At 46.2% G+C, this 14,202-nt stretch overlaps 1 protein-coding gene across 4 annotated transcripts in view; it reads left to right on the top strand.

Annotated features, from left to right (window-relative positions):
- LOC115184178 (glutamate receptor ionotropic, kainate 5) overlaps positions 1 to 9,622 on the top strand; it is a 127,780-nt gene extending 118,158 nt beyond the window's left edge. For 3 of the 4 annotated variants that reach the window (XM_029745204.1, XM_029745200.1, XM_029745209.1), the window contains 9 exons: positions 550 to 753; positions 1,247 to 1,360; positions 1,738 to 1,847; positions 2,276 to 2,449; positions 2,773 to 2,938; positions 3,792 to 4,017; positions 4,866 to 4,994; positions 5,202 to 5,368; positions 6,642 to 9,622. In XM_029745204.1, the coding sequence (XP_029601064.1) occupies positions 550 to 753; positions 1,247 to 1,360; positions 1,738 to 1,847; positions 2,276 to 2,449; positions 2,773 to 2,938; positions 3,792 to 4,017; positions 4,866 to 4,994; positions 5,202 to 5,368; positions 6,642 to 7,262 (1,911 nt within the window). In that variant the 3' untranslated portion in view covers positions 7,263 to 9,622. The remainder of the gene's footprint in view (positions 1 to 549; positions 754 to 1,246; positions 1,361 to 1,737; positions 1,848 to 2,275; positions 2,450 to 2,772; positions 2,939 to 3,791; positions 4,018 to 4,865; positions 4,995 to 5,201; positions 5,369 to 6,641) is intronic. The other variant, XM_029745218.1, reaches the window with a different exon arrangement.
- The last annotated feature ends 4,580 nt before the right edge of the window (positions 9,623 to 14,202 follow it).

Genomic DNA, 14,202 nt, shown 5'->3' with positions numbered 1-14,202 from the left:
GTGAATCCACTTCAGTCAGTGTAGATGAATGGGAGGAGACAAATAATGATTTTTAAGCCTTGAGACAATTGAGACATGGATTGTGTATGTGTGCCATTCAGAGGGTGAATGGGCAAAACAAAATATTTAAGTGCTTTTGAACGGGATATGACAGTAGGAGCCAATGCACACCAGTATGAGTTTGTCAAGAACTGCAACGCTGCTGGTTTTTCACGTTCAACAGTTTCCCATGTGTATCAAGAATGATCCACCACCCAAAGAACATCAAGCTAACTTGACACAACTGTGGGAAGCATTGGAGTCAACATGGGCCAAAATCACTGTGGAACGCTTTCGACACCTTGTAGAGTCCAAGCTCCGACGAATAGAGGCGGTTCTGAGGGCAAATGGGGGTGCAACTTAATATTAGAAAAGTGTTCTTAATGTTTTGTACACTCAGTGTATATCCTAAGGTCATTTTAGTAAATCATATCAGTCTCCTACACATAGTAATGCCAGAGTTGACATGCATCCCTCTGTCCCATCCCTATCCCCTTCCTCTCTGTGCAGGAGAGCCCCTATGTGATGCGTAAGGGGAACTACCAGGAGTACCAGGGGAATGACCAGTACGCGGGCTTCTGTGTGGACATGTTGAGAGAGCTGGCAGACATCTTGAAGTGCTCCTTCAGAATTAAACTGGTGGATGATGGGCTGTATGGAGCGCCTGAACCCAACGGGTCCTGGACCGGCATGGTGGGAGAGCTCATCAACAGGGTGAGCACACACACACACACACACACACACACACACACACACACACACCAATAATAAGGGACTATGTGTGCTTAATTAGATCACAGCATACTCCAATTACCACAGTGTGGTCCCCATGTGCCTCTTGCCATGGTGCTGCCCTGCTCCCCACTCTCTCTTCCCTCTCTGCTCTCCTGACTGATCAAACCAGACTAATCCCATGTTCATCAATTAGGCTTTAATTTGACTGTCTGACAGGAGGTTCCATAGATGGAACAGCCAGCCAACAGTTCTGCTGCAGTAAGTCTCTGTTTCTATTGTCTCTCTGAAAACACCATTTTTCTCTCCGTGTACGTGTCACTCTGTCTTTCTCCCTCTGAGAGGTGGAGGGAACGCCATTGGCTCATAGGTGCATCTCCAAACCAGGGGTCCCTGACTCTGAGTGACCGAAGTGTCGGTTTGTTGTCATCTATTTCTGACCCTCTCTCTCTCTCTCTCTCTCTCTCTCCCACAGAAAGCAGACTTGGCAGTAGCAGGCTTCACCATCACGTCTGAGAGGGAGAAAGTCATAGACTTCTCCAAGCCCTTCATGACTCTAGGAATCAGCATCTTGTACAGAGTCCACCTGGTAAGACAGACAGACCAGAGCAGTTGGGTGTATTGGACTTCCCTAACTGCTGTTTGTGCTATCCTGTTTATTTTATGGGCTGTGACAATGCATTTATTTGAGGCTGTCGAGGATATCTGAATCTGATTCGGAAAGATAGAATGGATAGGTCTTATAGAGTTCATGGTTGTACATTGCACACGTTTACTTTTCAATCCTCTGAGGCTTACATTTGTTGCATTATGAACAGCTTCACATTGCAGAGATGATGTGTTGTACAGTTGCAGGGAAGACCACTGCCCCTCTGTGGTTGAAAGAGGAACTACATGCCAGCTATGTAATGTAATGTAATAGGGCCACTCCAACCTGTCCTATTTCTCTCTCTGTCTCTGTTTTAGGGGAGGAAACCGGGGTATTTCTCCTTCCTGGACCCCTTCTCTCCGTCTGTTTGGCTCTTCATGCTGCTCGCCTACCTGGCTGTCAGCTGTGTGCTCTTCCTGGCTGCAAGGTAAGTGCATGAGAGAGCACCACAGTAACCCAAGGCAACAGGAACAGGAAACTAGTGAGGAACTCTGGGATTGTTTGTGCATTTTGGTTGACACAATTGAATAATAATGAGTTACAGTAGCTTATATACACACCAAATTAAAATGCTTTGGTTGAGATAGACAGATGTTGTGTACAGAGGTCCTTATGGTCCTTTCTCTCCTCTACACTCATCTAGAACCTAAAAGGATTCTTCGGCTGTCCCCGTAGAAGAACCCTTTGAAGAACCCTTTTGGGTTTCATGTGGAACCCTTTCCACAGAGGGTTCTACATGGAACCCAAAAGGGTTCTACCTGAAACCAAAAAGGGTTCTCCTATGGGGACAGCCAAAGAACCCTTATGGAACCTTTTTTCTAAGAGTGTTCTCCTCTCCTCCTCTCCTACTCCCAGGTTGAGTCCCTATGAGTGGTACAACCCCCACCCGTGTCTGCAGGGGCACAAGGACATGCTGGAGAACCAGTACACCCTAGGGAACAGCCTGTGGTTCCCTGTCGGAGGCTTCATGCAGCAGGGCTCTGAGATCATGCCCCGTGCCCTGTCCACACGCTGCGTCTCAGGGGTCTGGTAAGTGTGTGTGTGTGTGTGTGTGTGTAGATGGGTGGTTATGTATGTCTCAGTCTGTATTTCTGAGTTAGTGGCTCTCTGTCACCCTCTCCTCTCTCATTTCTCTCTGATTCTGTCAAACTCTATTTTCTCGGACTCTCTCTCTCTCTCTCCTCCTCTGTCTCTCTCTCTCTCTCTGTCTCTCTGTCTCTGTCTCCCTCTCTGTCTCTCTCTGACGGTCTCACTTCTCCCTTTCTTTCCCCTCAGTCCTACCTCTCTTTCCCTCTCTCTATCCCCCCTCTCCTTCTCTTACTCTCTCTAACTCTGTCTCTCTCTTCTCCCAGGTGGATGTTTACTCTGATCATTATCTCCTCCTACACGGCCAACCTGGCAGCCTTCCTGACCGTCCAGAGGATGGAGGTGCCCATCGAGTCTCCTGACGACCTGGCCGACCAGACCAACATCGAGTATGGCACTATCCATGGGGGGAGCACCATGACTTTCTTCATGGTACGGCCTGACGCTGGCCCTGGGGGGGCATATGTAGAGCTTTGAATGGAGAACGACTGGTAGGGAGGTGTGTGTGTGGGTGTGTGTGCTGTTGTTGTAGTATTTGCCGACCTGTCTCAGATCGCTCCTATTTCTATGTGTGTGTATGGTGAAGTGTGTATGTGTTTGAGCACAGTGTGTGTGTGTAGTTGTTTCCCTATTTGCTGGCATGTCTCTGAGCTCCTGTTGTGTTCTTTATGGCTGTTAGTGTTAAGTGGCTGAGTGTCAGTGTTTGCTTATGTAAGAACTGCTGGCATCTGTGTCGGCATCTGTGTTTGTCAGTGTGTTTGGACTGTGTGTTTGAGTGTGCATGTGTGTTGGTGAGTAAGTCTTTAGGTGTGTGTGGGGGATAAAGTGTGATTGCTTGTTTGTGTATCTTTATTGTGTGTATGTTCATTGTGCTTACCCAGACCTCCCTTGATGCTACATCATCCCTCTCTCCACCTACCTCTGTACACAATAACTGTACACACTACCAAAGAGTCCTTCACATCCAACCCATTTTACATCTCACCCGTTTTGTTGCATATACAATACTGTATCTAACTGGTTGCTGTTACCTTGACTCTGTGTCTATGCTGTTCCTTAGCATGACATATTGTATGTACAATACCACCTGGCGTTTGATTCAGCTGCATCTGGATAAAGGATAATGCATCTGTTTAATTATGAGGAAATATGAGGAAATGTATATATCTCTCTTTTCCTACCCCTCCATCTCTATCCCTTCTCCCCCCCTCCCTTCTCCTCCCTCCCCTTTCCCTTTCCTACCCCTCCATCTCTTTCCGCCACCCCCCCACCTCCCTCCCTCCAGAACTCGCGCTACCAGACATACCAGCGCATGTGGAACTACATGCACTCCAAGCAGCCCAGTGTGTTTGTGAAGAGCACGGAGGAGGGCATCGCCCGCGTGGTCAACTCTAAATATGCCTTCCTCCTGGAGAGCACCATGAATGAGTACTACCGCAAACTCAACTGTAACCTCACCCAGATAGGTGGTCTGCTGGACACCAAGGGCTACGGCATCGGCATGCCACTGGGTGAGAGAGGGATGGAGGTATGGGGGGAGAGAGGTATGGAGAGAGGTATGGGGAGAGAAAGGGATGGGGAGGGAGGTATGGGGGAGGAAGGTATGGGGGAGAGAGGAATGGAGGGAGGGAGGTATGGGGTCATAGGGATGGAAGGAGGTATGGGGAGAGAGAGAGGGATGGAGGGATGTATGGGGAGAGAGAGAGGGATGGAGGGATGTATGGGGAGAGAGAGGGATGGGGGAGGGAGGTATGGGGGAGGGAGGTATGGGGGAGAGAGGAATGGAGGGAGGGGGGTATGGGGTCATAGGGATGGAAGGAGGTATGGGGAGAGAGGAATGGAGGGAGGGAGGTATGGGGTCATAAGGATGGAAGGAGGTATGGGGAGAGAGAGAGGGATGGGGAGAGAGGGATGGGAGGAGGTATGGGGAGAGAGGGATGATGGAGGGAGGTATGTGGGGAGAGAGGGCTGGAGGGAGGGAGGTATGGGGGAGAAAGGGATGGAGGGAGGTATAGGAGGACAGAGGGATGGAGGGGGGAGGGATGGGGGAGAGATGGATGGAGGGAGGGATGGAGGATGCCATGTCGGGAGAAATGGGAGAGAGGGATGGAGGGAGGGAGGTATGGGGGGAGATGGATAGGAAAGAGGAGAGATGGAGAGATGGGAAAGAGAGAAGAAGAGATTGGGTGAGAATGGCGGTGAAATGGAGGGAGGATGGGAGACAGGGAGAGACGGGGGAGTGGTACAACCCACAACATCTGGATGAGAAGGGGAGGAGACCATAAGCCTTTTAATTCTTTCTCCTCTCCATCTTTAATCCCCTCTTTCTCCTCCTCCCTCTTTCCTTTCGTCCTCCCAGGCTCTCCGTTCAGAGAGGAGATCACTATGGCCATCCTGCACCTGCAGGAGAACAACAGGCTGGAGATCCTGAAGAGGAGGTGGTGGGAGGGAGGACAGTGCCCTAAAGAGGAGGACCACAGAGCCAAGGGTCAGTACACTACTCTGTTTCCAGTGTCTTTACAGCTCTGTATCTCAACTAATGTCTGAGTGTTCTGAATGTACGAATGTACTGTAAGATGGGAGATTACCAGGGTCTGTGGTTTTGTGCATGTAACTGTTCTTGTGTCATATCAGGGGCATATTGGTGGTACTGTATGTGTGTGTGTGTATTAACCATCATGTCTCTCCTCCACAGGTCTGGGCATGGAGAACATCGGGGGTATCTTCGTGGTGTTGATCTGTGGCCTCATCATCGCTGTGTTCGTGGCCATCATGGAGTTTGTGTGGTCGACGCGCTGCTCTTCAGAGACAGACGAGGTACGCCCTCCCTCCTGCCCTCGCCAACACCACAGACCCACCCCAGTAGGTCCCCATGGCAACACACCAACCCTGACTCCCCATCCTCTGTCGTGCAGCGTGTGTGTGTTTGTTGGGCCGCCTCTGGAACTGTGTGTGTGTGTTCGTCGGGCTGCTTCTAGCACCATTTGTATGTGTGTATGTTAATCAGTGTGTGTCTAGTCTGTGTGTTTCACTGTTGGGTTTGCTATGTATTGTGCATGGGTGATGAGGGTGGCTATTTTTACAACTGAACCTCAAATGAAGCAGGACAGATTTCTCCTGTGAACAGATCAGGGTCCAGTCACATGTTGTGATGTTGTGTGAACGTACCTGTGTTAGCATGCTATAGTATTAGCGTTGGTGTGTGATCGCGGGAGGGTATATTGACTGTGATCAGAAAGTGTTGATGTTTAGTACAGGGTATGGATAAGCCAATATTGTGATGCCAATATTTGCTTGCATAAGAAGCCGTGTGTAATGATTTCCCTGGCATTAAATGTCACGATCTATCTTCTTTTACATGCCTCACATGCTGGTACTCTTCGTTTCCATTCTTGGATCACTCATCTCTCTGTGTGTCTGCCACACCTGTCATTCTGTCAATCAGTGTCTGTTTTCTGATAATGAATACTGTTTCTGTTTGTGTAAGAGTATTATTCATCATTGTTATGATTTTGTAGATTAGAATATTCCATAATGTCTATGTCTATGTGTCCTTGTTGGTGCATTTTGTTGGAACTTTTTGTGCAAGTGTGTGATGCTGTTGGAATGTTAAGAGGTGTGTGTGTGTCTGTTTGGGTGTGTTTGTGTTGTTTGTCTACATGCACCTCAGTTTGCGGGCCTGCCTGTTTGTTCATAGTTCATTATGTACCATTATATATTATATATAATGTGTAATGAACACAATTTGTTCTGCTCAGTTGGTTATTTGTATGGATTGTATTAACTCTCTCTGCTCTTTGGATATTCTCCAACCTCTATCCATCTCTACATCTCCCCTCATGATCTCCAAATCATTTCTATTCATTACCACTTTCATTGCCATCCCCCCATTTGTACCTTTCTATACCCTCATTCGGTTCTCCTCTCCTCCTACCATCTCTTTTACTCCACCTCCGCCCTGTTTCTGCTTTCCTTCTCTTTTTTGCTTCCCCTCGCCTTCCTACTCTCCCCCCTCTATCTCTCTACCTTTGCCTTCCCTCTTTTTCCCCCGTCTGTCTACTTTGCTTTTGTGGCCCCCTATCTCTCCCTATGCTCCTCTTCCTGTCGTCCCTCTCTCTCTCCTCTGTCCTCTCAGGTGTCTGTCTGTCAGGAGATGCTCACCGAGTTCCGAAACGCCGTATCCTGTAAGAAGAGTTCCCGTTCCCGTCGTCGCCGCCCCCTGGGCAACTCCGCGGCCCTCCGCCACCCCACCCGCATCGCCCTGGGGGCCCAGCGGCCACTCCGCCTCGTACGGGAGATGCGACTAAGCAACGGCAAGCTCTACAGTGGCTCGGGACCCTTGACTGGGGGAGCAGGGGGGCCAGGAGGGGGTGTAGGGGCTGGGGGAGGCCCCTCAGACATGGGCCCCGGGCCTCAGCGACTCCTGGAGGACCCTCTGGGGGCCAACACCACCCCTCCTCCCCCGCCCCAGCCGCAGGCCCCCGTGGCGCTCCCTCGCAGCTGCACGCACGTCAGGATCTGCCACGAGTGCAGGAGGATCCAGAGCCTGAGGTCAGGGATGGGGTCCACGAGGATCCCCCCCTCATCTGCACCCTTGCCCCGCCTGCCCCCTCCTCCTCCCCCCTCCTCCTCCAACACAGACAGCGAGGGGGGAGGGGGGTCCAGCCCCCGGCGGCTCCCCCACAGCACCCCTGCACCCTGCCTACCCATACCACCCCCACAGAGCAGCATCGACACAGACCTTCTGGGGAAGTAGGACTAAGACTGACGAACTAGGAGGGGCTAGAGGGTATATGGGGGCAAGTTAACGGTGACTTAACTGATGTTTTGAGCTGCTCAGTGACACACTATTCTGTGACCCTCTGTACATTGGCCTCCAGGAGGGAACTACAGGGAGAGAAGGAGGGAGAAAGAGAGAGAGAGAATCAGAGGGCTCAAAGACGTTGTGAGACGTGTGATGAAGCAATGGAAAGGATATATTTGCACAGATACCAAAAGACACACCCATACAGAAGGAGAAAGAAGGAGAGACTTCCTTTGCTCTCCAGCACGCTGCCCAGCTGGTTCTGATATTAGCCCAGTCTGTTCACAGAACCATGCTCCACTATGTTCTGGCTTTGTGATTTACTTGAAGATGGCTGCTCGGTTCTTATCTTGACTTACCAGTGGACCAATCAGGACTGAGCTACACTGGATAAAGCAGTCAGGTAACGCACATAATTTGATGCCAGACCTACTGGTTTCTCTGTTGGTCTCTCTCTGTTCTCCTCTCTCTCTCTCTCCATCTCTCTCTCTCGTTCCCTTTCCATGGTACCACACTCTCATCTAGAGTTGGCCAGCTCTTCCTCTCTGGACGGTGACCACTGGAGGAGGAGCCCACATCGATCCTGGAGGACCTTAAATCTATGTAACGTACAACAACAGAAGACTTTAAAACTGACTCAGAGAATAATATGATTTTCCAGATTTTTTTGATGTTGTCTTTGTCGTTTGGTTACCATTGTTCTAAGTGGAAGTTACAGAAAAATAAAGACTATATATGTGACTAATGTGGTGGATCACGACACACTATGAAGAAAAGACTCCCCTGAGGTTCACTGTGTGGATGAGGTGTTTTGTCCATCTGTGGACCCCGTAGCTGCTTTTGAAACGACATTGAAGAAAGCGGATTTGGCTGGAAATGAGTTGCAACAAAGTCAGATATGCATAATATAATTTCTGAGTGCGTGTGTGTGTGTGTGTGTGTGTGTGTGTGTGTGCGTGCGTGCGTGCGTGCGTGCGTGTGCGTGTGTGTGTGCACGCGCAGAGGTCTGTAAGTGAGAGAAACAAATGATCATACCATTTCAGTGTAAGTATATGATAATCAGAGGCTTTGCGATGTGAAATGACTTGTTATCCTGGAGAATACTTGCCAAGCCTTTTCTCCTCTTTACCTCTGTTCATAGCACAGAGAGAGAGAGGAAGAGGAGAGAGAGAGGAAGAGGAGAGAGGAAGAGGAGAGAGGAAAAGGAGAGAGCAATGGCGAGAGGAAGAAGAGAGAGATGAAGAGGTGTGAGAGAAAGACAACAAATAGGAACGCAACAGTGAGAAACAGAGAGATAAAGGAGGACTGTATCAGAATGACAAATCCCTAATTGAACTACTTCCATAATGAGATCTCTCCTGATCTGGTAATTCTGGGCAGCATCTTGCTGGGGGCTTGGCTCTGCTGCCGGGAGGCTGGGACTAAAGCTTCCCTGCTCTACATCCCGTTGAACTGGCTGTCTGCAGCACAGACGCCTGCCAGAGCTCCACACAGAGCTCCACACCACCCTGAGCCCTCTCATTACAGCCCGTGGAGCTTTAGATCTGGTAATTATTCCCCTTTAATAACTAATAGCCACACAATGACTACAGAGGAGACTAAGGTCATGGTTTAATGTTATAAAAGTATGACGGGGAATAATGTTACAGGGTTCAAGCCTTTCTGAGGATTTCTGCTGCCTCTCTCACACATACACCACAGATCATCACACACACACACACACACACACACACACACACACACACACACACACACACACACACACACACACACACACACACACACACACACACACACACACACACACACACACACAGACAGACATAACCATGCAACCTAAGAAATACATAATTATTTCTGTGTTCTTCTATTGAACCCACAGTGCAGCAGTGAGCCAGACACACACAGCTGCATAGGTCACCACAGTCTATGATCTTCCTCTAGTCTCAACTCAATGCTGTGAAACCACTGGATGGCTTTGTTCCAATACACTTCATTGGCCACCTTTCCTCATCTCCTTTCCTACACAACAATTGATCTTACAGGGATAGACAGCTGAAAGCACTGGTGCAACTCTAACCTGTCCTTTCACCTATTAGTGGTGAAGAAGGAAAGGAGATAAGAAAAGGAAGACCTTTGAGTATTGGGACGCATAACAATGTCAGAGGGAGGGAAGGAGGGGTAGCCAAAGTTAATCAGAGGGGTGTCTGTGAGGGGAGAGAGTTTACTCAACAACAAAAACTTTTCTGTTCTGTTATTTTTTCACATTTCTATACTAGTGCTAAATGGGTTATTAAAAGAATGACGTTGAATATTATGAATACATTTGTATTATTATTATTGTTCCTATTGAAGTACGGATTTATAGGAGGTTGCTGCTGTTTTGGGGAGGTGGGTGGGTGGGGGGAGGGTGGGTGTGGGTTGATAGAGGTGAGAGGTGACGGGTATGTCCTCTCCATAGCAACCACCTGGTGTTAAAGCCTATAGACACACTAACTCGTTTGGAATAAAAAAATATTCAAACTGTCCAAGCTGGCATGATGTATCGTCTGTTCCTGCAGTGTTAAAGTGTTTGTCTGTGTGCATGTGCAATACGTGGGCACTTGTGTGTTTGTCTGTGTGTGCACGTGTGTGTCTGACAATTTGTCTTTTATTGTATGTTTCTCAGTTTCAGGCTGAGCACCTAATTATTTTGTGGTACCCATCTTAGCTGGGTCTTTCCACTGATAGTGTCTTTTGGGTAGTTTAATAACTATTGATTTCACTACATTTTAACATTCTGTCATAAAGAGCACATGTTCAACTTCATAACAAACATGTTTTATCTCCAGAGGTTAAAAGAAGAAACATTACCATAAAAGGTGACAATTAAAGTAACAGGGTTGAATGTTACAGGTTTGACGATTTCATCTTACAGTTTTTTCCAATTGCTAACACACTAAAATGACATGCACAGCACACTTATTTAAACTGACACACAGAGAGCAAAACCTCTTCTCAAGTCTCCAAAAGTCTAAACACATTTTCTGCTTTACACACATTTTGCAATTCAAAATGGCACTTTTTAAATCCACTGCACACGGTTCTCTGCATAAGACACAACAATCTGACATAAAGTCACATATTTGCCATTTCAAAACACTGCCATTCAAAATGACACTACATGAGATAATTGGCCAATACATGTGCCACCTGGCCAAACACCTCAATGGTTAATGGTTACCACTTCAATCAGGAAGTAAGCACTATGAAAAGACCACAGGTGAGCACCTTTTGTTTTACAACAACAATGGAAGCTGTTGCAGAGAGAGGAAGAGGAAGAGTGAGGGTGAGAATGAGAGGGGGAGGAAGAGTGAGAGGTAGGGGTAGAGCTGGTAGAGGTAGAGCTGGTAGAGGAGTTCATGGCCAAAGAAGACAACAACTTTCAAATGAAATCAGAGCAACCTTAGTTGATCATGTCATCAACCATGGGCTGACAATGCGAGAGGCTGGACAGAGAGTGCAGCCCAACTTGAGCCGTTTTACTGTCGCCTGTGTCATCCGGACATTTAGACTGGAGTACAGGTATGTAACCAAAATGTATTTCACACTATGTAGTACACCCCATGTCATATTGTATCAGTTGGGTGACACCTGTTTACTTCATGAATGGCTGATGTCATACACTAACTGCACAAATTTCCTGTAGAATTTACTCTACTGTGGGGGAAATATCTTTAGGCTGCATTGTCCAAGCCCTATATTTTTGTTTTTTTGTTTTTCTAAAGGACTGAGAGACACAACCATGGTGGAGGAAGGGGCCAAATGTTCACCGGGTTACAGGAAGCTGCCATTGTAAACTTGGTTTTGGAAAATAATGAAATCAGATTACGAGAAATTCAAAGCCACATCATCCAAGACAACACCATATTCAACAACATTCAACGAGTCAGTCTGTCCACATTGGCTCGCATTCTCAAGCGAAACCAAATCAGAATGAAACAACTTTATAAGGTGCCGTTTGAGAGAAACTCTCAAAGAAACAAAGAGGTCAGACGAGCATATGTGGATGTAAGTACAATATTGACTGCAGTACACTACAGTGTGCTGGATAACACCATATTGACTGCTTTTGTTCTTTGTTTTCAGGGAGTACTGGAAATGGATGCTCATGCAATCCCACATGAGTTCATCTTTATAGATGAGGCTGGGTTCAACCTAGCAAAGACCAGAAGAAGGGGGAGAAACGTAATTCGCCACAGAGCCTTTATAGATGTTCCTGGCCAACGTGGTGGGAACATCACAATGTGCGCTGCCATCTCCAATACGCATGGTGTCCTCCACCGTCATGCCAACCTTGGACCATACAACACAGCCCATATTCTCACATTTCTGGACAGACTCCACAACATTCTCATACCACCAGAGCGTATGAATGATGCAGACCATCAAAGAACCCGGTACTTTGTAGTATGGGACAACGTGAGCTTTCATCGTGCAGCCCCAGTCCAAAACTGGTTTGCTGACCACGCACCATTTCTCGTGCAATACCTCCCACCATACTCACCATTTCTGAACCTCATAGAAGAGTTATTTTCGGCATGGCGGTGGAAGGTATACGACCGGCAGCCCTTTGTGCGCATGCCTCTTGTGCAGGCTATGGAAGAGGCATGTGATGAGATTGATGTGGGTGCGATTCAGGGATGGATAAGGCACTCAAGGCGCTTCTTCCCTCAATGTCTGGCAAGGGAAGATATTGCCTGTGATGTGGACGAGGCTGCCTAATGATGCTGCCTAATTATTTTTCTTGCCTCTTTATTTTTAATATATATATTTTCTGCACATTTTTTCTGAAATTTTCTTTTTCAGTTGACTGTTTTTTGTGAGCATATTTTTGTTCAGTCCAATGTAAATATATCTGCTGTGCATATGTTGCACTGACTTGTTTGGTGAAAAATAACAAATAAAATCTTTCAACAGCATGTGTGTGTATCTGCAAATATTTCTGTGCATCTGAAGAATTTTCAACAATTTGAACTATTTTAGTATTATGGCAAAGCATACTAAAGATGAGAGTGCTTTTCATTATGCCCAACAGTGTGTAGTTTGTTAGACAAAAATCTGGTAATATGAATGAAGTGTGTGCCATTTCGTGCAAACATTTGATTCTGATAATGCTATATGTAGTTTTGGTTGCAGTGCTTCATTTTGCAGGATATATGAGGTATTTTGCAGTTTGGGTGTGTGGTTTTGTGAATTGTGTTAAGTATTTTGATAAAACCAGCCTAGTTTGCAAAATTATGTTTTAGCAATTGGGAAAAATGAAAATAGCATGTGCAGGAGAGGTAAGAAAAAAAATGTGAGAGGCTTGTAGGCACCTCCCTCTTTCAAATGTTTATAAAAGATAACCATACAAAAAAGTAGCTAACATTTTTAAGACAGATTAGTGCTAAAATGACCGTCTGTTCAATTACTTGAATTCCATTTAGTTAGTTCTCTAGAGGGAAATCAAATAACTCACGAGAGAAATCAAGTCAAGAACTATGTGGGACGCTGGGTTGAAGGGAGTTGTAGTTTTCAATAAGCAAATATTCAACCTTGTTCAGCGCAGAAACTTGGTAATTAACTACAATGACCCTAATCCATTGCACCTGTTGTTTCCAGCTCAGAGACTGTCACTTGTTGCCATTACCACAAAGTTATAAAACCCTCCCTATTACTACAATTTCTCCTCATAAAATGTGATTTTAAACCTTACCTTAACCACACTGCTAACCTTATGCCTAACCCTCACTTTATGACCAAAAAGCTAATTTTGGTTTTCATGAATTTGTACAATATAGCCAATTTTGACTTTGTCGCTGTGCTATCTCATGGAAACTCACAGAGACTTATACTGTTTTAAGCCTGCTACATTTTTATTTTAATTAACTAGGCAAGTCAGTTAAGAACAAATTCTTATTCACAATGACAGCCTACCACCGGCCAAATCCGGACAATGCTGGGCCAATTGTGCACCACCCTATGGGACTCCCAATCACAGCCAGATGTGACACAGCCTGGATTCGTACCAGGGGTAGTACTAGTGACACCTCTTGCACTGAGATGCAGTGCCTTAGACCGCTGCACCACTCGGGAGCCGTTAGATACACACCGATCACATGAGAGAGGAATGTACACAACACAATGACTAGAGGGATAGAGAAAATTGGTGAAAGTATGCTTTATCTAATTTGAAGAACTAGTAAAATGATTTCAGCTCTGGAGCTGATACTGCTTGAGCAAAGATGAGATGATGACTTTAAGGAATGAAAAACAATATAGTCATTAAATAAATACTAAGTAATATACACAACTGAAATATTTTATTATTTCATAGTAATTTTCATAGTAATGTTTCATGAACTGAAATAAAAGAGCCCAGAAATGTTCCATACGCACAAAAAGCTTATTTCTTTCAAATTTTATGAACCAATTTGTTTATATCTCTGTTAGTGAGCATTTCTCCTTTGCCAAGATAATCCATTTACCTGGCAGGTGTGGCATATCAACGTTGATTAAACAGTATAGTCATTACACAGGTGCACCTTATGCAGTTCTGTCACACAACACAATGGCACAGATGTCTCAAGTTTTGAGGGAGCGTGAAATTGGCATGCTGACTGCAGGAATGTCCACTTGAGCTGTTGCCAGAGAATTGAATGTTCATTCTCTACCATAAGCCGCCTACAATGTCATTTTATAGAATTTGGCAGTACGTCCAACCGGCCTCACAACAGCAAACTACGTGTAACCACTCCAGCCCAGGACCACCACATCCAGATAAAATATTGAATTTGGCCTTTACCATTATAGCCCATAGAAACACTGAAACACACATTGAATAACATACAGTATTAATAGTTGGCAAAAA

Source organism: Salmo trutta, chromosome 3 (assembly GCF_901001165.1).
Source record: "Salmo trutta chromosome 3, fSalTru1.1, whole genome shotgun sequence".
NCBI classification, from domain to species: domain Eukaryota; kingdom Metazoa; phylum Chordata; class Actinopteri; order Salmoniformes; family Salmonidae; genus Salmo; species Salmo trutta.
Note: the sequence above shows the minus strand (reverse complement) of the source record. Positions and strands in the feature narration are given on the sequence as shown.